The sequence below is a fragment of the Ictalurus punctatus genome, chromosome 3 (assembly GCF_001660625.3).
Source record: "Ictalurus punctatus breed USDA103 chromosome 3, Coco_2.0, whole genome shotgun sequence".
NCBI classification, from domain to species: domain Eukaryota; kingdom Metazoa; phylum Chordata; class Actinopteri; order Siluriformes; family Ictaluridae; genus Ictalurus; species Ictalurus punctatus.
Window position 1 is genome coordinate 22,684,130 of NC_030418.2, and position 26,292 is coordinate 22,710,421.

A 26,292-nucleotide genomic window follows, 5' to 3' on the forward strand; every position below is an offset into this window, starting at 1 on the left:
TAATTTCCCCCTGAGTGGTTGCCCGTCTATATTTAAACCTGTACATTCCAGAGACGGTGTTTGGGAATTTGATGTTTGCAACTCCTACTGAGCCTTGAAGTGTATAATGTCCAACCAATATACTGACACCACTTTTTTTCTGTCTCTGTGTCTTCCTGTCTGTATCTCTGTCTGTCTCTGTCTGTCTGTCTGTCACTGTCTGTCTCTGCCTGTCTGTGTTTAGGTCAGGCTGCTATCCGTGGGCTGATAGCAGAAGGCCGCAGACTGGCTAACTCTCTTCCAGGGCCGTACAGGCAGGAGCTGCTGGCGAAGTGTGAGCGTGCGGAGCAGCTGATGATGCAGCTGTGTGACCTGGCTGCTCGGGGAGAGGGAGAAAGTCCTCAGGGTCGTGCCGTAGCTGCTCAACTCCTTGATGCTCTTAAAGTAAGAGGAACAAAGGCAGAATTGGCCTTTAGACCTGAGTAAACAGAAGCTGCAGTTACAGACTATAAAACATGCTGTGCAATACAGTACAGTAAATCGGGTCATAATCTCCAACAGTACAATAAAACTGGTCACAATCTACATAGAACAGTACAGCAAATCTGGTCACAATCTACAACAGTACAGCAAGTCTGGTCACAGTCTACAGCAGTACAATAAAACTGGTCACAATCTACATAGAACAGTACAGCAAATCTGGTCACAATCTACAACAGTACAGCAAGTCTGGTCACAGTCTACAGCAGTACAATAAAACTGGTCACAATCTACATAGAACAGTACAGCAAATCTGGTCACAATCTACAACACTATAGCAAAGCTGATCACAATCTACAGCACTACAGCAAATCTGGTCACAATCTACAACAGTACAGTAAATCTGGTCACAATCTACAACACTATAGCAAAGCTGATCACAATCTACAGCACTACAGCAAATCTGGTCACAGTCTACAACACTACAGCAAGTCTGGTCACAGTCTACAACACTACAGCAAATCTGGTCACAATCTACAACAGTACAGTAAAACCAGTCATTAGAGGCACACTCTGAATGCCTGATCTAATTCAGTTCACTTCATCTTTATTTGTAGAGCACATTTAACAATAGACATTGACAAAAAGCAGCTTTACTGAAATCGGGATGTAGATTTAGACCCTGATTGAGCCTGAGGCAATAGTGGCAAATAAAATCTCCTTGTATGATTAAGCAGCGCCATCTTCTGGTAGCTATTGTCACTGTTATTACCTAATTATTCTTATTACCTAGTCATTTGTTTGGAATATATTTACATTGTACCATTATTTTATACATTACTGATTTGTTTCATTTCAAACATTATTCTGTTTTCAGGATTTGAAAGCAAAGATGCAGGAGGCAATGACTCAGGAGGTCTCTGATGTATTTAGTGATACTACGACTCCAATCAAGCTTCTAGCTGTGGCAGCTACAGCTCCACCCGAGGCTCCCAACCGGGACGAGGTGTGTGAAACACGCATTAACTACATAGACATATGGCACTAAAGAGTTGACGTTTTTTTTTTATTATTATTATTTATTATTATTGATCTGTTACTCAGTGGTGGATGGCTAGAAATGGGCAAGGTACCTAGCATGCACAATGTTTTTCTTTCTTTCTTGCACAGGTCTTTGATGAAAGAGCATCTAACTTTGAGAATCATGCTAACAGGCTGGGGGCCACAGCAGAGAAAGCTGCTGCTGTAGGGACAGCCAATAAGAGTACAGTGGAAGGGATCCAGGCAACAGTGAAGTCAGCCAGGGAGTTAACACCTCAGGTATGTAGAAGGGTCACCACTGGGACTGTGTGTGTGTGTGTGTGTGTGAGAGAGAGAGAGAGAGAGAGAGAGAGAGAGAGAGAGAACATTACATTCTGCTCCTGTGTATATTGGCAAGAGTGACAGATTTGATATTTAACCATTGGCCAAGATAGAGACCCATTTATACTCACAGTTGCTACACTCACTGGCCATTTTATTAGGTTAACCAAGCATATAGGTGCACATTGTAGGTGTCCAGTTCCATGAATTTTCAATGACAGGAGCCCATCTGTTGCTGTCCACCCTGTCCACTAATGGACAGGGATCAACATAGGGCCAGATATGATTTCTCAGCACAGCGGTGACGCTGACTGACAGACTAGTGTCATGTTTTTGAGCATGGTGCTGATACAAGTGGATCAGGCAACAAAAACCATTGTAATTGTGGGTTATTTCTTACTATTCTGTAATAATGGGGACTTTCGCTGATCGCAATTTGAATTGGATGTGATGTTTAGTGTGAAGCTAGACATTTGTTTGGACTTTTTTTTTTTTAATTGTCCTGCACAGGTTACTTCTGCTGCACGTATTTTGCTCAAGAACCCTGGAAACCAGGCAGCGTACGAACATTTTGAGACCATGAAAAACCAGTGGATTGACAATATTGAAAAAATGACTGGTATGCAGAACGTTTGCTTAGTTTACATATTTAATGTACTACTTACAGTATAATATACACTCTCAGTTAAAAATTGTACTGAATTGTACTGTTCCTTGTCACTGGGGTGGGACGCTTATTTTTTAAAAATATCTTTAACATGCATCTTTCACCTGGAAATCTGGATATAGTTCACCTTTCTGAAGTAGTGGTTAAAGATAGATTAATGGAGCTGTAATTACTTTTTAGACTAAAGCTTTGAAAGTACACCACGTGCACCTTTCTAGGTAAAAGATGCATACTAAAGGTATAAAAGATGTACCCTTGAGGATAGCACCCCAGTGACAAGGAAAGGTACAGTTTACTACCCCTTTTTGAGAGTCTATTAAAATAAAAATGGTAGTACTATAGGTCTACTACACGTTATATGATATAAACCGTGTATTGCTATAGTTAATAGTAGACCATGTGTAAATAGTATGTGACAGTATACTCTTAGACATAAAGGTACCAAAGTTTTCTTTGTCACTTGGGTGGAACCATCAAGTGTACATCTTCTGTACCTTTAGTATGGATCTCTCACCTGGAAACGTGAAATATAGTAAACTTTAAAAATTATTTAATGTTTATATCAGTGTTGCCAAATGAATTGTCGTTGTACATGTTACAGTGACAATAAAGCTTCTCTTCTTCCTCCTCTTCCTTCCTCTTTCTGTTCTTCCACATTAAGGACCACTCGTGCATCTTTCAAGTTTATTCTAAAAGCTAATTAAAGGTACACCGCATGTACCTTCCCAAGTAAAGGATAAATATTAAAAGTACAAATCCTGTCTCCGTGGTGGTAAAACACCAGCAACAAGGAAAAGTACAGTTCCGTACCTTTATTTCTGAGAGTGTACAATGTATAAGAGCTGGGCAATATGATGATATAATATCACAATTCTGATACATGATGTCACTATATGCTTTTCTGAGATACTGTGTATATTGTGATACCTTTTTATTAAAATGTTCTTTTTATAATAATAATAATAATAATAATAATAATAATAATAATAATAATTACAAACTGATTGGAAGTCACTGATGTGATTTTAAAATGTTGTACTGTTTTGAAATGAATCTTTAAATGTAAACATTTTTACAGACTTGTTTTTCTCCTTTTCAGCTAAAATGTATTTGATTTTTTCTAAGCAAAGTAATAATATAAAAATGTAAAATACGTGTATTTTTGTAGACATTATGTAAAAAAAATAAAATAAAAAATTCTTCAGTTTGTTAGCTAACCTTTACTGTATATTGTGATTCATATCGTGTAAGAATTGTGATATGATTTTTCATATATTATGATATATATGATATATTATTTGTTTTATAGTCCACCCCTATAATGCACTACAAGGGATTCCAGTAAGAGTTAGTTAAGTAAAATCATATCCATTGTATATATTAAACTGTCTTCCTTCTCCCCTGTCTCAGGTTTGGTAGATGAGGCTATTGACACTAAATCCCTCCTGGATGCCTCAGAAGAAGCCATCAAAAAAGACATCGATAAGTGCCGTGTGGCTATGGCGAACGTTCAGCCCCAGATGCTGGTAGCTGGAGCCACTAGCATTGCCAGACGGGCTAACCGGATACTCCTGGTGGCTAAGAGAGAAGTGGAGAACTCTGAAGACCCTAAATTCAGAGAGATGGTGAAAGCAGCCTCAGACGAACTGAGCAAAACAATTTCGCCCATGGTTATTGATGCCAAGGCTGTAGCAGGAAACATCCAGAATCCAGGTGAAGAGGTTTGGTCTTTCATCACAAGCCTTATAGAGCATGTTTATTCGTCTTGTGGTTTCTAATCCAAATAAAATGTCCTGTTGCTCTTGAGCAGGTCTTCAAAAAAGCTTTCTGGACTCAGCGTACAGGATTCTGTCTGCTGTTGGGAAAGTCCGAGAAGCCTTCCACCCTCAGGAACCTGACTTCCCTCCTCCTCCTCCAGATCTGGATCAGCTGCATGTTAGTGCTGCAGCTTTGCCATGTCTTCTCCTTAGTCATTAATGCGGCATTGTTTTTCTGAACACTACAAAATATTTCGCTCAAACAGCGCTTCTGTCCTGTGTGTCAGGTAAATGATGAACAGGCTCCTCCGAAACCACCGCTGCCAGAGGGAGAAGTTCCTCCCCCCAGACCTCCTCCTCCTGAGGAGAAGGACGAGGAGTTCCCTGAACAGAAGGCCGGGGAGATGGTGAGCGAGCCGATGATGGTGGCCGCCAGGCAACTACACGACGAAGCCCGCAAGTGGTCTAGTAAGGTGAGTCTTCTTAATGTGTGTCACCTTAAAAGCACGTTTGTGGTTTCTGTTTGGTTTTAAGGCTTCTCAAGTCGTGCTGTAAAATGTGGTTTGAGGAAACTAAAAAAATGAAATGTTTAATATTTACATTTTAAGACAGTACAGTATTGCACATACCAGAAAGTCATGTAGACATGTCTTGAATTTCGCACTGGTGCAGAGACACGCTGTTGGATCAAAATGGACGTCTTTTCTTTATTTTATTTCTAACCCTGAAATTTGGAAAATCAGATCATTCAGATGATTCCAATTTCAGTGAAGACATGGAAACTGTCATCTACAAAAGGTGTTTGCTTGCCTTTAATGAACATATTAATGTCTAACCTTTTGTTACCGTAATAACCATTTTATTTCCAGCTTTGGACAGGAAGTGTTTCCAGCTTTGGTCCATTTTGTAAATGATTTACATTTATCTTGTTTTCATATTTTATCCTCAGTGGACAAACGAAGAGACCGTTTTATTATTACTATTGAATCACTACCAAAAGAGTGTATCAGTACCAAAAGAGCCGACGTGCATGAATATTTATTGAGCAATATAAAATCATTTGTTTTCATTTGTCTTTTTTTGTTCACTTCTGCTCACAATCCCTGTCTTTTTAAGGCCTGAACTGAGAATCTGTAAACTTTGAAAGAACAAAGGCAAAGCGGAGTCGCTATATTGCATATTCTATTGGAATTTTGTTGGAGGTTAAATAATTTCATGAATGCTTGTGGACAAATCTTATTCCCCAGGTGCAGAATTGGTTTTGTATTTGCATTTTATTTTGGCTGGTGGTGGTGAAAATATACTTTTGCATCATGCTGCTACTCAGGTCATGTCTAAAAAAAAAATGTCTAGAAGCTATTAATCTATTAGCATGCTTTCAGAGCAGTTTGCCTCTTTTTTCTTATTTTAAATGCCAAATATTTTACTAATTTACAATACACAGTCTGCTCTAAAACTACTGGAACGGCAAGGTCAATTCATTTGTGCTATACACCAAAGACAAAAGGATTTGAGATCAAAAGATGGATATGAGACAAGAGTTTAAGATTTCAGCTTTTATTTCCTGGTATTTATAGCTAACATAAACAATAGAGGCTTCTGTATCAGACCATCCTTTTCCAGAAGCAGCCATGCAAGCTCAAGCCATGACACTACCTCCACCATGTTTCACAGATGAGCTCGTATGTTTTGGATCATGAGCAGATCCTTTCTTTCTCCACACTTTGGCCTTTCCATAACTTTGCTAGAGGTTAATCTTGGTTCCAGAACAGCTCTGTATTTCTTTGCGAAATTCCAATCTGGCCTTCTGAGTCTTGCTGCTGATGAGTGGTTTGCATCTTGTGGTATGTCCTCTATATTTCTGCTCTCAAAGTCTTCTTCAAATGGTGGATTGTGATACCTTCACCCCTGACCTGTGGAGGTTGTTCACAGCTCTCAATGTTTGTCTTCAGCTGTTGTTGCATTCCTTGGCCGACCCATTCAGTGTCTGTTGCGCAGTACACCAGTGGTTTCTTTCTTTTTCAGTACATTCCAAATTGTTGTATTGGCCATGCCCAATGTTTGTGCAGTGCCTCTGATTGATTTTCTCAGCTCCAAAATGGCTTGCTTTTCTCCCATAGACAGCCCTCTAATCTTCATGTTGACTTATCCTTTTTTAATAACAAATGCAGTCTTCACAGGTGAAACACTGAAGGCTAAAACCAAAGTAGACATTCAAAACTATTTATTGTTTAAACAATCAATCTAATAGGACACACCCGAGTAACAAGAAACACCCGTCAGTCGCGTGTTCCAATATTTTTGCTCACCTAAAAATTGGGTGGTTATGAATACTTTTATTTAGATTAGATGTATCTCATCTTCATCTTTTCATCTCAAACCCAAATGTCTTCAGTCAACAGAAAAAAACAATTGAATTGACCTTGCTATTCCAATAGTTTCAGAGGGGACTGTAGAGTGTTTAAAATATAAATGTATTCAATTTTCCTTAACTGTTTTGTTTTTACTAAAAAAAAAAAAAAAAAAAAAAAAAAAAAAAAGGAGCAGAGAGACTACATTAATTGAATTCAATTATTCTCTTCTAGTTTTGCATATAGCAACACAAAGACCAGTTTTTGTAGATGAGAATAGAAAACGCTGAGTGCTTCAGCCTGATTTTAGAGCAATCTGTGTGCAGTAACATTCCTGCTAGCTTATCCAACAAGACCACAATGCTACCTCTGCCTTCCTGTCCCTAAACCCCATGTCTCCCTCTCGTCTCACCCTTTCTCCTCTCCTATTCAATAGATTTCCATCTCCATCCAGTGCCTCTCATACTAACTCTCTCCTCCTTTCTCCACACTGCTATCCCTCTTTCCCTCCTCCTCCTCTCCCTCCTCCTCCCCTCCCCCAGCCCGACGCGACAGACGAGCGTTTTGTGACCGCTGCGGCGGACGTAGATATAGACGATGAGGACGAGTTCACAGACAACGAGGACGATTACGAGCCTGAACTGCTCTTAATGCCCTCCAATCAGCCCGTTAACCAGTCCATGCTGGCTGCTGCCCAGTCCTTGCACCAGGAAGCTCGCAAGTGGTCCAGTAAGGTACTTGTGCTTCCGGGCCCTGAGGGGCTGCAGCATCTGTTCTGCACCCAGATGTGACTATGGGAACATACAAACCAGCTGCTGCTGCTGCATCACATTTGGGTCCAGTGTAATTTTACTGCTGCTGAGGTTGCCTATGAAAGTTCTATGAATGGCGAGTTTGTTGTGCATTTCTTTGATAAACTGATACTTGCTTCACAAGTCCATCGCTGCTCTTTTATTTTTTTTTCTGCTTGTCACGCCTCTGGACTGGTTTGACAGAGGAGCCGTTCACTCAGTCTGTGCTGTCAGTCACTCAGCTTTTGCCAACATGTGAAGCCAACGATGACAGTTTCCCAATGACTTCAGGGTCACACTGTGATGAAGTCATGACACCTGCCTGTTTTTTTTTCTTTTCTTTTATACTTGCTTTTATTCTAACCAACTAAATTAACACACTAGTGCAATGTGTATGAACTCGACAAGGTCATGTGCACGTCTTGAACTCCTTCTACAGTCATTAAAATGTTTGTTTTTTGAAGACAAGTGTTATAGCATGAGTCTCAGGTTTGGAGTCTCCAACTGGATATGAACTGATGTCCTTATCCTTTTTCATGAACTGTTATAAGGTTATGTATGTTTACTAGCTGACTGTTACTAATTTCATATAAGGCATGATGCAGGAATGGAATTGCAATGGATGAATCTGTGATTAACACTTTGGTCTGTCTAACCCTTTTGTGAACACAGCACTGCAGCATTAAGGTGTAGAATAAATTAAAGACACAATGCTATTCCACAGAATTGAAATATGACAGAATGTTACCTTAGATGTAACTTGATGCATTATATGGTTTTAAATCTATCACTCACTTGGTTTTATATTATCTAATCTGATTTTCCACTCAGGTTGCATGATCCATCCATCATGCCTTTTTTTAGAAATCGCCTGGGTCTTGTTTTTCCTCAGGGTAATGATATTATTGCAGCAGCTAAGAGAATGGCCTTGCTGATGGCTGAAATGTCACGTCTGGTGCGTGGAGGCAGCGGCAACAAGCGCGCTCTGATCCAATGTGCTAAAGACATCGCCAAGGCCTCTGATGAGGTCACGCGGCTGGCTAAAGAGGTGGCTAAACAGTGTACTGACAAACGCATTCGCACCAACCTACTGCAGGTCAGTATGGACACATCTCCTTAGTCTTGTGTTCTAATTATAATAATCATTATTTATAGAAACTGGTGGGGGGGCTTATGGTGGCTTAGTGGTTAGCACATATGCCTCGCACCTCCAGGGGTCGAGTGTTTGAATCCCGCCCCCGCCCTATGTGTGCAGAGTTTGCATGCCCTCCCTGTGCCTCAGGGGTTTCCTCACCTAGTCCAAAGACATGCGCTGTAGCCTGATTTGCATTTCCAAATGGTCCTAGCCTGAGTTCCCTGGGATAGGCTCCAGGCCTCGCTTATCCCGTGTAGGATAAGCGGCATCGAAAATGGATGGATGGATGGATGGATGGATAGAGCGCAGAGCTCAAAATGAAAAGTGTTTTACTATGAAAGATTAAAAGAGGAACAAAAGTATTTATAATAAGGCACATTCATGAAAGACACTACAATCTCATGAAGTCAGAACTATAAATAGACCAAGTATAATGTTAACACTGTCTATGAAGCCTATATTCTTCAGTTGTTATAGCTCTTAAATCATTAAAACTCTTATAATTCTTTGTTGGTAAGGATTTACCAGTTCTTACATTTGAAATGTGCATCATGTGTTTTTATAATTGATAATAATATGTATTTCAGTTGCTTTATAATCATTCCCAGCTCATTATTAGTTATAAAATGTGATTCAGTACAGCACATGACATAATATCTAATTAATAGTGACCCGTGCATTACACCATGATTATGATTGATCGGGAATTAAGAGTTATTTATAGAATATTAATAGAGCTTTATGAGGCATTGTTGGAGCTTCTAAAAAGGCTTTTAAGAAACTTTTAAGCATTGTTATAAAGCTATACGAATATGGACTTCGTAGAGTTTCTTATATGGATTGAACAAGATCCTAAATCCAGTAACGTTTATGAGAAACATTTCAACCAAACAATTCTTTACGTCTGAAGGTACTTTGGACATTGTTATTCTTCAGTCCCACGTGTGCTTACTGTATGTGCTTTGTGGCTCAGGTGTGTGAGCGGATCCCTACCATCAGCACTCAGCTGAAGATTCTGTCCACGGTGAAGGCCACCATGCTGGGACGCACTAACATCAGCGAGGAAGAATCAGAGCAGGTGAGAGTTAATCAGATATCACTATTTTAAATATCCCTTCAGCGGCATTCAATAAAGCTGATCATGTGATTGTGCTCCATGAAGGCTACTGAGATGCTGGTCCACAACGCACAGAACCTGATGCAGTCAGTGAAGGAGACGGTGAGAGAGGCCGAGGCAGCCTCCATTAAAATCCGTACAGATGCAGGGTTTACTCTCCGCTGGGTCAGAAAGACCCCCTGGTACCAGTAAAGCACCAGTTTCTTCCGTCATGTTCTTAGTCTTGCCTTTTAGAACACTAAGATCTAGTGGCCTAACGGAGCGCGAAATCGAAACGACATGTTACACTGATGGACACTGATCATAAATGTTATGAGTTCATGCCTCACTCTTTGCTTTGTGAAGGAATTATTATCATTTTTTTGTGGTTATGGTTCTTAAGGTTTGCTCTTGTCCCTTTATCTCTCACTATGTTTAAAAAGTAGGACTATATAGGATGAAGAGTTTTTAAATATATATTTTTGGTATGTTGGGTTTCATGAACTGATCCAAATTTCAGGTATATATATATATATATTTTTTGCATGAAGAGGTTTTTTTTCCTTTTTCTATTTTGTATTGAAGGACTATGAGTCAACCTTGTGAACACCTCTCTCATGAGGTCATAAGGTTTTCATATTGAGAGTGTATATATTTATATTTCTTAACGCTGTCTACACCTGATTATTAATTATACATTTCAGTAAATGAAACGCGTAACTCGAGAACGTTTTTAGCTTTACTCACATGCGCTGATTGGATTAGGTATTAATTCACCTTTTAATGAAGCTTTGTTATTTAGCCTATATTTACAGAAAGGATATGATTGATGTCGCAACGATTTTTTTTTTTTTTTGCTGGTTGCCTCACAAATTGACACCAAAGATTCTGTTAGTTGTAGTTCTACTTCTATAATCTTAGCACTGTCTGAAGAAATAAATATAACTTTAATGTATTTGAGCTTTACTGAACTTTGGATTACGTTTAAACCATGCCACCACTCAGTGCTCACCACTTAAAATAGCTTGTGTGTGTGTGTGTGTGTGTGTGTGTATTTGCTGACCACTGTAGAAAGATTTAATCATTGTGAAATGACCTCATTATGGTCAGAAAGTTAAGATGAATCTCTGAAGCACAATCCATGCAACAGTTATTTCCAGTCAGCATCATATAAACATCAAAGTCAGTCTTATTTTGAAATAATCCGTACTCTAGACCTGGCTCTTTTGAACTTGACATCACCATGTACAAAAACGCTACATATATACATAACTACCTCTATATTGACATTTTGAGAAGTATAAATGTAGAGCTAGTAAAAAATTGCAGCATAATACACAGAACGTCTGTTTGGACAAAGGTCATTGAGCTCTCATGGTTCTTCACTTCTTATGGAACATCCTCTATTTTCCTGCAGGCTGGACAAAAAACTTCAAATTAAAAGCCAGGTCTGTTAAAAAGAAACTGTCAAATAATAATTCTTTCATACAACTGTTCAAGATGCATAATCTAAGTAATGCATAATCAAGATGCATGTAAACTCTACATGCAAATGTATTAAAATAGTCCTTAAAATCAGTTGTTGTTTTTTTTTTTTAAACTCAGGGAGTTATCACCTGAAAGAGATGTAATCAAATATACATTGTGGAAATGAGAACATTTGCTGCTTTTATCAGAATGAAAGATTTATTTCTAGTAGCAAGACATTTCAACATTGACCATTAAAATCATTGTCACCTGTTGTTTTATAAGTAAAGAATAAAACACTTGGTGCATGTTGTCATTGGAAAATAATCAATTATGGGGTGACGGGTTGCACTCCCCAAAGTTGATTATTTTCCTATAACAAAGTGTTTTGCTCCTCTTAAACCACAGCAATTAGCTGACAATTCAAATGTTTCATTCATTCGTAAATGAATGAAACATTTTTTTTTCTACATTTATAGTTACATTAGATGTTCTGGAACATGAACAAATCAAGTTAGTTCCTATTATCACATATAACAGCTTGAAATATTATAGCCTGCCTACACTTGTCCCACTTGTCATTTTACGGAGGAACTGAAAAGCACAATGTACTCTCTCTTAAAGACTTTCTTATTGCAGAAAACGTACTGACTGCTACAAAGCACATGAGACTCCTTCCATAAACATACAAAAATAAACAGCTCCTTATAAAAAGCTTCAAAATATCAACAATTATACATTTTTTAAATCAGCTTATTATTAGGTTTAGATTATGTGGTGTGCCCACCATACAAGTTCCTTCTAAAAGAGCTGTTGCTATAGAAACTGTAACATATTTGAATGAGTACATTAATAGACATTTGTGCTTTGCCTTGCAGTCAGCACAACTGTCAGAGCTGCTGTTATAGAAAATACGCCTTCTGAGCAACCAGCGACGTGGTAGAATTATTGTTATGGCTGTAAGGAAATGAAGTCAAAGTTATAATATATAATATATAAAGTAACGCTACACCTTGCTAATGCAGCTGATCGATTTTGGTCTGAAATGTCCTGCTTTTCTCAAATCTTTGTGTATGCTGCATTTTTTCACTACCTTTACATTGATTACTCAATTTATAAAATATATATATATAAAAAAAGCCTTTTTCATAGTTGCCAAGGTGACACCGGACTTTTTGTTCCCAGGCGACCCAGTGTCTCTAAAATCCAAAAATGTTACTTGGCACCCTTTTAAGAAATATTTTTGATTAATTTTAATGTGTTTGGAATATGTGGGTAACGATTACACAAGACCCAGGTGGCTTGTTCACACAGTTTAATATGACGCGGAAGATGCACTGCCTATATATATATATATATATAAATATATATATATATATATAAATTACACTTATTTCTAGAAGTCATGAATGTGTTTAGAGAAATGATTGGTGCCTCATTGTGAGTGTTTACAAGGCTGAATTTTGTATGTTTGTAATAGCATGTTTCAGGTCAAGAAGTATACGATGTATGAATGTATAGATGACACTACTGTTGGTTTTGGTTTTAGTGTCCCCTAAACATCTGCTGTGCCTCAGATTAATAAAATTATTCTTGACTTGAATGTTTAATTTAGATACCTGCAATTATTAAAATGTACCATGGCATCGAAATACTACAAGCAGAGACATGTATCCAATGCATTCATTTTCGACAGTATGTCTCTAACAAATATCTATCTATACATATACATCTATATATATATATATATATATATACATCTATATATCTATATATATATATATATATATATATATATATATATATATATATATATATATATATATATATATATATATATATATATATATTTATATATATTTATCTGTATATATCTATATATTTATCTCTCTCTCTAATTATATTATATTATATATAAACAAACACCACAGCAATACAAAGAAAGGAAGAAAAAAACAACAACCCACACACACACAGTATAATTTCCCAAAATGTTTATAAATGGCATTAGTTTTATATACATATTTTCAATTGCAATTAACTTATTTATTTCTAAACCTTACAAAAGTTGTGTCCCTTCAGAACGTGCAAAACTCTTGCGTGCCTCACATACCTGCCACGTCTGCAAGCCGGTTAACTACTAATGTATCCCCTCAAAGTGACCTTTATCAATTAGTATTTGCAGCAAACTATCGTTTTTAATTCCTTAGCAAGTTATACAAATACTCTGCACATAAAAACAAGAACAAAGTTCTGAATTAAAACACATCACCTGCTCTTCTTTCTCTCCTGAGTGAAAACTCGGGATATGTGATGGGTGTAGTGTTTTTGAGTAAAAGCACAGCTACTCAAGGCAGCTGTGATTTTAAGAAAGGCCTCTTCAAGTTTTTTTTTTTCCTTTTCAAAAGGCCACTTAATATTTGTGCATTGTGTTGAAGGTAGGGGACCTAAATATTTCTTAACTGCTTGGCAAGGGCTTGTCTCAGAATGTTCACAGATGAAAAATGTATCCACCATTACGTGAAATATCCTCCTCCATTGGCTCACTCAGACAGAAAAGCGAAAACACTGACAACAGACTGAAACTTTGTGAAGCTATTCCACCCTGGAATCTATTATTATTAGGCACAACATTGAAATAGGAATGTTCTTCATCAAATGGGAGAAATCCATGTAAACCACCCCCCCCCCACCTCCAAAGCAGAACACATTGGCAATATGAAGTCATTCTGAAATGATTGTAAAATATATGATTTGTCACATACAAGAACACATTGTTGCATGTCTATAATGTTTTGCGATAGTTTACAGACAGCTTCAAGTTCTGACCTGGAACTTTCCAGCTTTGGTTAGATATTTAACCCCTTTAAATGGTTTGTATTTCTCTCCATACATGTCCAGTCGATTCACTTTCAGTCCTGTAGGCAGAGAACACAAATTATTATACAGTACACATGCAATATGCAACACAGATATTAGACAATAAATATTAGAGCTAGATGCAATGTCAACTGTTTTTTTACACACACACACACACACACACACACACACACACACACACACACACACACACACACACACACACACACACACACACACACACACACACACACACACACACACACACACACACACACACACACACACACACACACACACACACACACACACACTCTGGGGCAAGCAGAAATAAAAATGCATGAAAAATAAACTGCAGATTTCACCGAAATACTGGTTTCCTTTTTGCATGCAGCTCAACCAGAAATAAACATCTAACATGTTCAACTCTGACTACACCCAAAAGTGAAAAGAGAGAAAATTGCATTTACAGATTAAATCCCAGTTCCACTGAAAGATGCCTCACCCAGTTCCACATTCGGAACCTAATCTACTAATGAAAAAACGAAATCATTACTTACAAATTGTAAAGAATTATACGTTTACAGTGGAATATGATTCATCACTGATTATCATGTCGAGGTGAAATTCACTGATGCCAACACAAGGCTTATCATCATCATCATCATCATCTCTCCTCTCGCCTGAGCTCTGTCTACTCTAACATCAGTGCTCATAATCACAGATTAATACAGTCCATTCTGCTGATTTTTATTCTGTTATTTATTTATTTATTTAGCCCTTTTAGGTCATTTAAACATTTTAAATCATTGTCCACTGTTGCCAATATCTGTTTGTGTCAGTATCTGTTTACAAACTGAATTGATTAGGTTTATGTCCATTTGTTATGGCATGTAGCTATCCGAAAACCTGACCAAACTGTGAGAACTGCACATTTAGCTAGCAGGGCTTTAGACATCTTTAAGCACACTGACTGCACTTACTCCTTGTTAAACTGGCTCCTTACCCAGCATGCCCTTTGCAGGCGGTCGAGGCAAAGCTAGAAAGTAACCTTAAAACATTTCCATGTTGTTTTGGTAAAATATATGTACGTTTTCTTAAAGTAGACATTGTGACATTATATTAAAGTAGTAAAGTAGACATGCCACATTACATTACTAGCAGAAAAAAACCCTGATTTTTTCTTTGCAGTTTTCCAGAATTCATCTGTAACATGTGACATACGCATATGCTCTGCGGCAAAAAAAATGGGCCAAGAAGAAAAGACATTAAATTTAGTATTTTTAATTTAGCAATGAATAAAAAAAAGTTAGACTTAAGCAAAATAAGTTCATAGAATAGCTTTTCCTTTAGATTTGAGCAAATAATGAAGTGTTTGGGGGGTAAACTTACAGACAGCTTTTAAACATGAACATGTCAATGTTGTTTAATGCCTGAATCTTAGCTGCATTAACGTGAAGCGGCTCCTAAGCAGTCTGGACAGGATTTCGCAGAGTTTTTTTGTGATTGTTGTGGCAAAATTGCTTGATTTTGCTGCGGCTTTTATCAAAATGTGCGACACTGCGATTGCACAAAATTGTTTCGCACGGTCTTTCGCAGTAATGTCTGTTGGTAAATGAGACCTTTTCGCTGTACTCATGTTCGACGCACGTGAATCAAAGAGGGCTTTGGCTGAATGCGTGCTCTGATGACGTGACATGATGCATCTTGGCCTGACACTGTGGACAATCTGGTCATTTTGAAAAATTGCAAGCTGCTGCGATCGCAAAAATCACAAAATCCTGGAGGGACTGCCTAAGAAATAAGTATAATCTGGAACACGTTTGCAGTCTTGGCCCATTTTTTACCCAGAGTGTATGTATCAAGTGGAAAACAAGACACTGCATTTCTGGTTAAAGATGTTTACTTTAAAAAATAAATAAAAAATGACATGCCAGATTATAACAATCATATAGCTGTTAGGACTGCTTCTGTTGAAACCTTATTCTCTTCCCTTACCTGAGATAGCTAACTGTTGAATCTTGAACTGAATGTTCAGGCTGGGGTTTTCCTCTGGTTTCGGAGCTCCTAACTGCAAGCTCAGACCTCCTTTTAAATTTGGCAGTTTTTGTTGGTTCAGTTTGCCGATGTCCCACACCAAAATCTACAACACAGAAAATAGTGTTTGATTAAATACATGCTGAGGAAATCTTTCACAGGTACTACATACTGACTAACCTGGGAATATTAAGAAAACATTTATACTCTATACACAACATTTATACTCTATACACAGAGATGAGCGATGCTCGTCTCTGTAACATGCTGTAACTGTTACTGTAAAGACAGCGAATACATTTCCAAGACACATATAGCGGCCTGTGAAAACCCTTCATGAGATCGAATTCTGACATTTTCTACTGTATATAGTTCTGAAAGCTACAGGTTTTCCTGAACTAAAATATGTTTCTCCTTTGCAAAAAAATGTAAAAATCCCATTTTAGTTAGTTAGTTACATTTATATCACGCTTCTCTATACATTTAGCTAGTAATGCTTTAGACAGCTTTGTTTTACAACAGTGTTTTTTGATGTTTGCTGGAAGTTAGCCATGACAAGATTATAAAGTAAATAAAAACTGATGACATGTATTTGTTTTTTTAAACCTGAAACCTTGAAAAAAAATCTATTTCTATTGGTATTATCACTTCAGTGCTGCACCTTGGTGACTGGGTCGTAGGTGTATGTGCCCTGAGTTGCTGTGAGATTGGCACTGAGCACCACTTTCGGCATGTGTATTGTGACTCCTACACACTCAACAGTCTTCCCCATGGTCTGCTTAGGACCCACTGTGATGTCCAGCCTCCCGGAGGATCCAGTCTCAAAGAAACTGATATTTTGCCTCACATATACCGGGATTGCTACCAAACTATGAGAGAGAGAGAGAAAAAAATTCACCCATTAATTGTGCCATGAAAGCTGGTTTTGAATACGATCATGAGGTCAGACGATGGTTCTTACTTTTGTGCAGTCACGTGATAAGAGATAAGTCGGAAGTTTCCGTCAGGGGGGATGAAAGAGAGAACTCTCTCAGACTCCCATCTCTTGAAGCGGACACACGGGTGGAAGCTCACATCGTCCAGGAGTCTGGGGTTCTGCAGGGGAAAAAACACACACAACTGGATATCCTACTTCTCTCGCCGATAAACCACAGGAAATAATACACAAGCAGGGGTGGACAAATGAAATTTGTTATCTAATACACAGAAGCTCTAGTGTGCTGGTCAGTTCGATCTACTGGTTGCCTGGAAACCTAATTCAATAACATAATGTAATAACGTGTGGTGAGCTAGTGAAATGCATTAACCCAGGTTAAGGGACACAAGGTTATAAATTCGCAGGAAATGGACGACTGTGTAACAATAGCATTATCTTCTCCTGATAAAGATCATGAAGAAGCACATTGTGTTTATAAGCTCAAAAAAAAAAATCAGCAACAAGTTGTGGTTTTCTGGTGAAAAACTATAAATATTCACGTTTGATGAGTGTATTCATTTTCTCTTTAGAAGTTTAACTACGTGTATGAAGAAGGACGGCTTTGCGCTGCACTTAATTTTTTCATCAGCACTTCTGAAAAGTCTGGCTGCCAGTTGTGCATGCTAAATAATCCACTTAATTAAAAAAAAAAAAAAAAAAAAGAACATTCTACCAATCAGCCATATTGCTCATTGTCTAATGTGTACAGTGAAGCAAGCAGTGAGAAAACGAAAACTTTTGTAAACGTCAACAGGGAGTAGGGTTCATTTTCTTTCTCAGGTTGTTGCCTATTTGTCCACCAGGCAACTACAGCTCAGATGTGAAATCTGCTTGTCCTGGACGCCTAGGCTACTGATTTCTCCACCACAGCATGGGACAGTATTAGACATCATCTAGATAGTGTAATTCTCTGTAGCTGTATCTTCATGTGGTATAAAACACAGCACTCACCATAAATGAAAGTGTAAGATCGGGCATTCCTGAGAGTTTCACACAAGCATCAATCACTCCCTGGATTTCTGCAAACACTGTTGTGCCTGAAAAGATGGACACTACAAATAAACCCTTCGCACACTTTTGCACATCTTTTTAACTTTTTTTAAATTCAGTGTCATTTTCCTGAATTGCAGACTTTAATAACCAGTTATACCGGATTTATCCAGGATGGCATCAACTTCTTCCACCACATCAAAATAGGCCTCGTTGTTAGTGTATTTTACAGCGGCCCTCCTCCATGGGATGGTGGAGAGTTGTCCAGTAGGCAAAGTCTCACCAACATTACTACTGCCTAACAGGAATACAGGTCAGATAGACTATCAAAGATATAGACAAGAACATAGGAACAATTTACTACTGAATGCATGGAACAGCAGAATTTCATATAGTACGTTCACCCCACTCACGTTGCATCCATTTTTCCAAGTCACACAGTAAATGGGAACTAATTACAGGTAGGAACTGATGTTGGGAGTGGGGAACTGAAGAAATGTCAGACCACAGGCACTGTATGAGTGGTCTAAGGAATCATTCAAAGCAGTTGTTTGTATTTGTTGCTTTACCTTGTCATACAGTGGCGCTCGAAAGTTTGTGAACCCTTTAGATATTTTTTATATTTCTGCATAAACATTAAAGATGGGCGATATTTTATTGTTTGCGATATACCGGTAGAAATTCTCCCCACAATAAGAATTAGTCTTCCCGCGCTGATAACGATAAAGCCTAGTTGATGACGTATTTGTGTGTGCGACGGTGTGTGACCCATTCGCAGCTCGCGTGCAGAATGAAAACAAGTACGGTGGAATGCGGACGTGAAGCTGAGGAAGAGTTTATCACTAAACGAGGAGTGTTTACGCTAGTTCTACTTCTACAATCGGGAACTGGTTTGGTTACAGAAAATCAGTTTTATTTTTAGATCAATGTTTGTGCTTCTGAGGCTCTCAAGATCACAGCTATCACTTGTAGCTAAAAACAGTGGTGCATGGAGCTATATTTATATCGTCATGGATAGTTATCGCAATAAATACCAGAAAATATTGTGATATAGTTTTAAGTCTATATCGCCCATCCCTAATAAATATGACCCAAAAGCTCATTGGATTTTCACATATGTTGGCTCACTGGAATACTGGATCATTTTACTCAAGAAATAAATAACCAAGTGAACCAATTTTTGTCTCATTTGTTTAATTTGGTTCTCTCTATCGACTTCTAGGACTTCTGATTATGTTTTAGGTCACATTTATGCAGAAATATTGAAAACTCTAAAGGGTTCAGAAACGTTCAAGCACCAATGTAGCGAATTTGCATAGAATGGAGGGAATCTCTTCAAATGTCACCTGCCAAATGTCGCTTCCACTCAAATTGCAGCTCCATGTCAAACACACACAAAATGAAAGGTCACCTGTTGCTTGCTAGTGGGAATGTAAGGGTAAGCTTGTTGAGCTTGCCTGTGCACAGAGTGCACTGATCTTATTTAGCACCAGAATGTGAATGTACAGGGCCAAAGCCCGAGTTTACTCAGCTCACCTAAGTGAGAATTTTCCAACCTCTACAAATATTACCAAAGTACGCTGCGGTTACATATACAATGAAGGAAATGTTCAGAAAACTGCCAGTTTCATTCGGAATATATTAAAAGAAAAAAAAAAAAAACTTGAAAATGTTACACAGTTTTAAAAAACGATGACCTTACCTGTGATGCTGTTGACCACAGAGCGCAAAATGTTGGGAGGTTTAATAAGTTCTTTCAGGATGTTGGACTCCGTGGCCAGAGGGAAGCCATTATCCAGCATTTCTTCAAGGAGCTCATACACGATTACAACATTGTCCTTAATAGTAACTTCTGAGCATTCACCGAAATAATCCTGCATAAAGGTTTAGCATGGTCAGAGTTCTTAATACACTGTATACAGACAGAATTTACCCATCTAATACATTTTAACTGCAGATAACTGGTTTTTACCTGAAATGTCTCGGCCACACGATGAAGAAATTCGATAACAAAGAGCGGGGGTACTTCAGTCTGGATGACGGAGACGAAAAAGATTTTCTCACGGTATATATTAATGAGGTAGTGATGAGGTGTGCAGAGCACAGGAGGCACGTTATCCGGTTCGCCTGCCTTCTCCCGAGCCTCGAAAAAGTAATCACAGATAGAGCGGCTTATCACACTCTTCCAGTGTTTTTCCAGGAATATGTCGCCAGTGCTGTTAATCAGGAACAAGCTGTGAATCATGTTGCGCACTGCAGGAATGAAAACAGTGAAGATTATCTATATTATGTATGTAATTGCATTCGAGTGTGCTGGTGATGCCGATGAGCTAGATGTTTGAAGAACATTTAATACAATAACGGGTTAAAATATAAAAGGCTTTAATACAGCCGCATGTGTGGCTCTCACAAAAACAAACAAACAAACTTCCATTTGTCACAATACTGTAAACATAAGACATTTGCACAATTTAGAGGACTTATTTATAGGGATGCACCGAAATGAAAATTCTTGGCCGAAGCTGAATATAATGAAAAACTTGGCTGAAGCCCGAATACCGAACACGTTTTTTCCATTTATTTTGCCATTTTTTCACCATTTCATAAATTAAATAGTCAAAATGTGCTTTTTACTATTTTGTCTTGCTTTTCAAAGAAAAAAAAAAAAATTACAAAAACTATAATTTCAAAATATTTATTTAACACTGAACATTTTTTTTTCATTCCAGCAGGCATAAGCTACCAACAAGGCACAATATAACTTTAAATAGATAAATGAGTACAAGAAAAATATTTTGATGTGGTCATCTTTGAGCCCCCCTTGAATAGCCTATGTTAGGCCTATAACTGACTGCTGAAAGAATGGAACACTCTGCAGCCTACAACAAAAAAGTGCATTAAAAAGTGCATTGACAAGAGTGCAAAAAATGCTTCTATTCGGTTCTACACGGCTGATTATATTGGGGATATATACCACTCGCGTCAATGTACACCTCGCGGAGTATTATAGTAGATACAGTATAGTTAGATACATTGTTAATGTTATGTTCCTTTATGGATTTAGTTAAACTATAGATTAGTTCATTTAGTCCCTGCTGGTTTTTCCGCTCCCAGTCCATAGTACTAGTTCATGTTTCGTTTTGTGTTTTGACCCTGTTTTCTGTGACCGCAACGTAGATTCCTGCGTTGCACCGTTTATGCCTGTTTGCCGTTTTTGCCTGTCTTGACTACGTTTTTTGGATTATGATTTGGATTTGTCTGCCTGCCCTTAAATAAATACGTCTTTAACTGCTTCCGTACTCTCGCGACGTGACATCTCGCGACGTGACAGAATACTCCGGAACAGAAACAAAACAAATGCACATGTCCACAGTAAACAATGTCACGATTGTCAACATCCGAAGAGCATGCGCTCGCTGACCGCTCGTGCACGTAGCTCGTGCATGCGCGCGCCCCCTCATCGAGGTCGGGACATTTGCGCGTCTCACTCTGGTTGCTAGGCTATTTGGTCGCGTCATCAAACACATCATTGTTCGGTCAAATTTATTCAGCCATTTCACTTATTCAGCCGAACACCGAAAGTGCTTTTTTTTTGCTATTTTCGGCCGAATAATTTTGGTTGCCGAACATTCGGTGCATCCCTACTCATTTATTATTTTTTTTTACTTCATTTAATTTATTTATTACATATCAAATGCAGTACATAATATCTGGAAAAATGAACTGAATTTTCGAGGACAGGCTGCAGGGTGGCGCAGTGGGAGTATTGCCTCCGTACAGTATTACCTCCACGGTTCAATCCTGAGCTCAGATGATCGCAATAAGAATCATTTTATTCACTGTCTATGTTTACATGAATTAGGAATTTTTCTTGAGTTCAGCTTGATTGAGGCCCTGATCAAAGTATTAAAAAAAATGAATCCGTTCATTCTTGATGCTGCGGGATTACAAAACATGTTACGTCGAGTACACAGAAAAATCAAGTCATGACCAAGAGGAAGTAACTTTTGTTATGTCGCCATCATGAGAACATTGTGAATACGAGAAAACAAGAAAGAATGAATGAATAAATAAATAGATAGATAGATAGATAATACATGGCTGCTTAGGGCTTCCGTAGATATACAAATATTTCACCTTAAGCAGAAATGGTAGGCAGGCTCAGCTGTCGTTTACAATACAGTGGATGGAGAAATAGCAGCTGGATGCATTCAATGGAGTGGAACAAGTGTGATATATAATCAATAATAGCAGTGATATATAGTCCATAAAAACATTTAGTGCAAGATTGCTTGTTACTGGCAGGTCAGCATTGTAGTGATCATTGAATGCTACCGAGTCAGCCTGGTTAATAACAGAATTTGCCAGTGGAAATAAGCTGTTTCGATGGCGTACACTGCTGTCCGAGCGAGTTTCCTCCGAGGAAACCTATTACTCCTAGGTATGAACGCATTCCCACCTCCCACCAAGTATTCCTGGGATTGTCTCCGGTGCTGGCGTAACCCTGACCAGGATAAAGTGCTGAATAAAGATGAATGAATGAATGTTGTATAACGTTTGCAGGACTTCAGGACTGTGGGAACCCAGCGCATGTTCAAGACGGATAATAAACCTGGGATGTTAATATGATGTGAATTTGTTTGAGTAATGAACTTCTCTCATACATTATTCTATAAAATCACAAGCTTTAAGATTAAACGTACAATACACAGAGTATCCAATTTGGCAGGAAGTGTTCATGTGTTCTGCTTAGGGCTTTGAGGAATCTGAAAACCAGAGATTAATGCAAATGTCCAAAGAATTCATTCTAACTGTAAAAAAAAAAAAAAAAAAAGAAAAAAAAAGAGAGAGAGAAAAAGAAGAGAATAACAAAATAAAAAGTCACAAAACTAGGAGCAGCCCAGTTCTCACTACCATAGTTTGTATTGTAAACCCGATGTAAAGTTTACTATTAACATGATATATAACTTTATAATAACATACCAGTTAAACATAAATAGCACTGTGTATTCCTCTATAACTTCATTAGTTTGCTATGCTGGCTCGAGCTAAAAGTTGTGTTTGTTTATTGCTATATGTTGCTCCTTTAACCGTTCCATCAACCGTGCATAAACCAACACACTACATTAATACAGAAATGACAACACATTTCAATAAAATTACCTTTTTCCCCCAAAACGTCTTAGAGAGAGGAAAGTAGCAGGAAAAGTCTTCGGTGGCAATATGGCAGTAGTTACTGCCCTCGTAGGCTTGTTTAATGAGATGCCTACAAAAGTGCTGTTTCCAAATTATTTAGAACACGGCGCTAATAAAAAGCTTACATAAACACCTCTATCAAACACCCCCGCTAATCTATATTTACACTTAAACTTTCAGTATTTACTCAAATCTGTCTAGTTTTAGCAAAATTATACAACATTTCTCTGTCTGTTTCTGCTCCGGCAGTTATGAGGACAGCTATATCTGGGTCCTCTCGTTGTTGTGTCCCAAACAGATTCCCAAGTTACAAACAGTGCACTGCGTAGAGTGTACAAGGGCGTTCATTCTGTCCCCTGCTTAGTGCCACTATGTAGGACTCATGAGGGGGATTTAGAACCCGGCTACTTTCACCGCGCTTTCTCGTTCAGATTTGCTCATCAAGGTGCTAGGGACGTGTTTTTTAAAAAAAATAATATTTTAAGTATACATTTAGGGAAGCCATGGCTACAGACGAGCCTAAAAGCAAGAAAATCAAACTTGAGGAGAAGACGATCAGGTGAGTTCAGTCTTGAAAAGTTGCTGTGCTGTAAAAAAGTGCCCTGCGGGAAATCATGTGCGTTTCAGTTATCTGGTCAGGAATGATTTGGGTCTCTCTTTCTAAACAGTGACTTTGTAGTATTACGATGTTACTGAATGCCAGCCTGTTAGTCTGGTATATAGGTGCTACACTGTGTTTTGTGTTTGGGACACAGTTGCAGAGTTTCTAAAATCAATGCTGCTATTGCATCGAGTCGGTCAGTAACAGTAAGTGAAATCTTAACAGATATAAGGCTTCCTGGGCAAGTCCAGAGTACAGATCAAGCTCCAGAGTTCAGAAGCTAAGTTGCGGTTGTGTTACGTTTGTGATTGTGTTGTGTTGCACACGGATTGGACGTAGTCCAAGGTTCAGTGTTTGATTGTCCTCTGTTCAACACGATGGAGGGTCAGTGTCACTGTGTCCTGAGAGTTGGCTAGCTGTGAGAACTGACAGATATTTACAGGCCAACAAACCAGTCCGCACACGCAGCTATAAACTCTATAGTTATTCCAGTTAAAAACCAAACACGTGGTCGCTGAAAATCGCGCACTATGGCTATATATACATATCCATTCGAGATTTTAGGCATATTCCCAGTGTCTAGAAAGTAAACCCGCAAAACAAATTAGTAAAAAACAAACAAAAAAAAGCCACAAAAAAACTTGTGTTGGTAAAAGCACAAACTTCCTTGTTTTATGGATCGGCGAGCAAACGCGACACGTGAAAGAATGTGTCAATATAATGCATATGACCGTAACCCCGCCCACCTTTTTCACTCCGTCAAACCGCTGCGGAAGCACTAGTAATAATTTACATAACCCCGCCCATTTCACCTCGCCAAACCACTGCGGAAGCATGAGTAATAATTTCCATAAACCCCGCCCCCTCTCCCATAACTCCCGCTTATTTCAGCGTGTCAAAGGAACCCATTTTTCAGTGTAGTGAAGAAAATATATATCGCAGCCCCGCCCCTTCCTGCCTTAGTCAATCAGCTGCAAAAGCCCTCGTTTTGGCTGCTTTTATTGATAGACTGCACACACTGCTAGTAAAGGTGGTGTATATTTAAAACGCCATCTTTCGGTTAAATCTTCATCATTATTAAATCAGTAACATGGCCAGGTAAGTGTACGTTCTCACATTATAAGACTTTTGTGTTACTGAGATGAAAGAAACTCGCATTTTGTGATTATTTTTAATGCATGCTATTTTAACCTGCTATGCAAGTATCTACTGCTATCGTTTGTTAATGTGTGCAGCTTTTTTATTTATTTATTTTTATTTTTTTGAGGGAGTTGGTGAGGGTTATTTCTTTTATTATTTCCATGTTTATTTATATTCGGTTTCTTTATTTCAACTGATATTTATCAGACTTACTAGTTTTTGTTTGTCAAATGTAAAACCGTTATAAAATTAAATTGTAAAACATCTTGTCATACACTTATGTCATGCAGTGTTGTGTTTAATAAACTTAAACTATGTTGAAAAATCTTTGGCCCCCCCCCAACCAAATTTTTTTTAAAAATCTCCCACAGATACATCTGCGTTAATCCAGAACTTTCCCAGGAAGGCTGCAGTCTTCGTTTTAGCCTGTTCAATTGATCTCAGCTGAGAACGTGACCGTTTGAACATGTCTTGGTGTTTCATGCTGTTCCTTTTTTAAAATCTTTGAAATATTTATTCATAAGCTATTTGTATAGATATTCCTTTTTAAGAGACATAGTTTGCATACTGTTGAGTCTGCACTTTTGTGCCACTTTGTGTGTCCAGGGGACTTTCACAATCCCGCTGAATGAAAGAGTAGTCTTTGACCTACTGTTTCCAGTCATTTTTCACAGAAGCAGTTTGACCAAATGATTTCATAACAGTTCTACATCAGGCATTTACCAGAATTCTGGGTGAAACGCACTCGTTCTTTAAGTAGCGCGGACTGAAAGATTAATAACAAGTCCTAACTGTACGATTTGAAATTTGGCTCGGTTTCTGTTCGGTCTTATCTGTCTTGGACATAAGCAACTGAATAACACATTCGTACATTTCTTTGCAAGATAGAAGCTTGCTGAATACTCTGCGCTTAGATTATGTTTTAAATGTATTTATTTATTTATTACTTTTTGCTTGTGTAACTGTGTGTGGTTTCATGCCTGACTGAATGTTGCATCTGTGTCCACTGCACATTTCTGCTGGGTAAAGTCCCTAAAGATATCATTTAGAGGGCAAACACTCCAAACATATTTGCTGGATAAATGTTCCTTGGGCTGATATTTATGTAGGTTAAATAGAGTCGTGGGGGTGGAGTAAATGACTGAATAGCTTTATAATCCTATGTGATCATGCATTGTTTTTAAGATGGATTAAAATCGTTTGTGTTTTTTGTCATTACAGCCAAAATGCTCTTTTTGGAATGGGAAATCCACTACTGGATATGTGTGCTGTTGTGGACAAGGATTTTCTTGACAAGTAAGTCACATGTTTCTTTTTTTTAAAGATAAAGCGTTTCAGTCACAGGATGGCACAGGCTGTACTTCCACTATGAAATCTACAAGCTTGCACTAGACGTCTCAGGAAAATG

At 38.2% G+C, this 26,292-nt stretch overlaps 3 protein-coding genes across 10 annotated transcripts in view; 2 read left to right on the forward strand and 1 right to left on the reverse strand.

Annotated features, from left to right (window-relative positions):
* The window catches only part of vcla (vinculin a), a 49,655-nt gene extending 36,967 nt beyond the window's left edge, over positions 1-12,688 (forward strand). For 2 of the 4 annotated variants that reach the window (XM_017463737.3, XM_017463738.2), the window contains exons 12-22: positions 224-423; positions 1,337-1,465; positions 1,630-1,779; positions 2,332-2,440; positions 3,899-4,201; positions 4,299-4,423; positions 4,533-4,718; positions 7,139-7,330; positions 8,280-8,483; positions 9,496-9,600; positions 9,685-12,688. In XM_017463737.3, coding sequence (XP_017319226.1) covers positions 224-423; positions 1,337-1,465; positions 1,630-1,779; positions 2,332-2,440; positions 3,899-4,201; positions 4,299-4,423; positions 4,533-4,718; positions 7,139-7,330; positions 8,280-8,483; positions 9,496-9,600; positions 9,685-9,831 — 1,850 coding nt within the window. In that variant the 3' untranslated portion in view covers positions 9,832-12,688. The remainder of the gene's footprint in view (positions 1-223; positions 424-1,336; positions 1,466-1,629; positions 1,780-2,331; positions 2,441-3,898; positions 4,202-4,298; positions 4,424-4,532; positions 4,719-7,138; positions 7,331-8,279; positions 8,484-9,495; positions 9,601-9,684) is intronic. The other 2 variants (XM_017463739.3, XM_017463740.3) reach the window with 1 other exon arrangement.
* A 376-nt stretch (positions 12,689-13,064) lies between these two features.
* Positions 13,065-23,371, reverse strand: ap3m1 (adaptor related protein complex 3 subunit mu 1). Its single transcript, XM_017463732.3, has 9 exons — positions 23,111-23,371; positions 19,920-20,200; positions 19,650-19,821; positions 18,108-18,245; positions 17,909-17,994; positions 16,943-17,076; positions 16,643-16,850; positions 15,943-16,087; positions 13,065-14,003 (listed from the first exon to the last, which is right to left on the reverse strand). The coding sequence occupies exons 2-9, from the start codon at positions 20,190-20,192 to the stop codon at positions 13,903-13,905; spliced, it is 1,257 nt and encodes a 418-aa protein (XP_017319221.1). The 5' UTR covers positions 20,193-20,200; positions 23,111-23,371; the 3' UTR covers positions 13,065-13,902.
* A 152-nt stretch (positions 23,372-23,523) lies between these two features.
* adka (adenosine kinase a) overlaps positions 23,524-26,292 on the forward strand; it is a 158,074-nt gene continuing 155,305 nt past the window's right edge. Inside the window, exons 1-3 of one of the 5 annotated variants that reach the window (XM_017463736.3) lie at positions 24,700-24,842; positions 25,256-25,358; positions 26,106-26,180. In XM_017463736.3, coding sequence (XP_017319225.1) covers positions 25,351-25,358; positions 26,106-26,180 — 83 coding nt within the window. In that variant the 5' untranslated portion in view covers positions 24,700-24,842; positions 25,256-25,350. Of the gene's footprint in view, positions 23,703-24,663; positions 24,843-25,255; positions 25,359-26,105; positions 26,181-26,292 lie in introns of those variants that run through there. The other 4 variants (XM_047154099.2, XM_017463734.3, XM_017463735.1 and 1 more) reach the window with 4 other exon arrangements.

Bases quoted from the DNA above. Each gene is read 5' to 3' on its own strand.
- ap3m1 (XM_017463732.3), bottom strand. From the start codon at position 20,192: ATGATTCACAGCTTGTTCCTGATTAACAGCACTGGCGACATATTCCTG. The intron at 18,246-19,649 runs GTAAGGTCATCG...TATTCCTGTTAG, and splicing joins TGTGGTCAACAGCATCACAG to GCAGTAGTAATGTTGGTGAG. The intron at 17,995-18,107 runs GTATAACTGGTT...CCATCTTTTCAG, and splicing joins TGCCATCCTGGATAAATCCG to GCACAACAGTGTTTGCAGAA.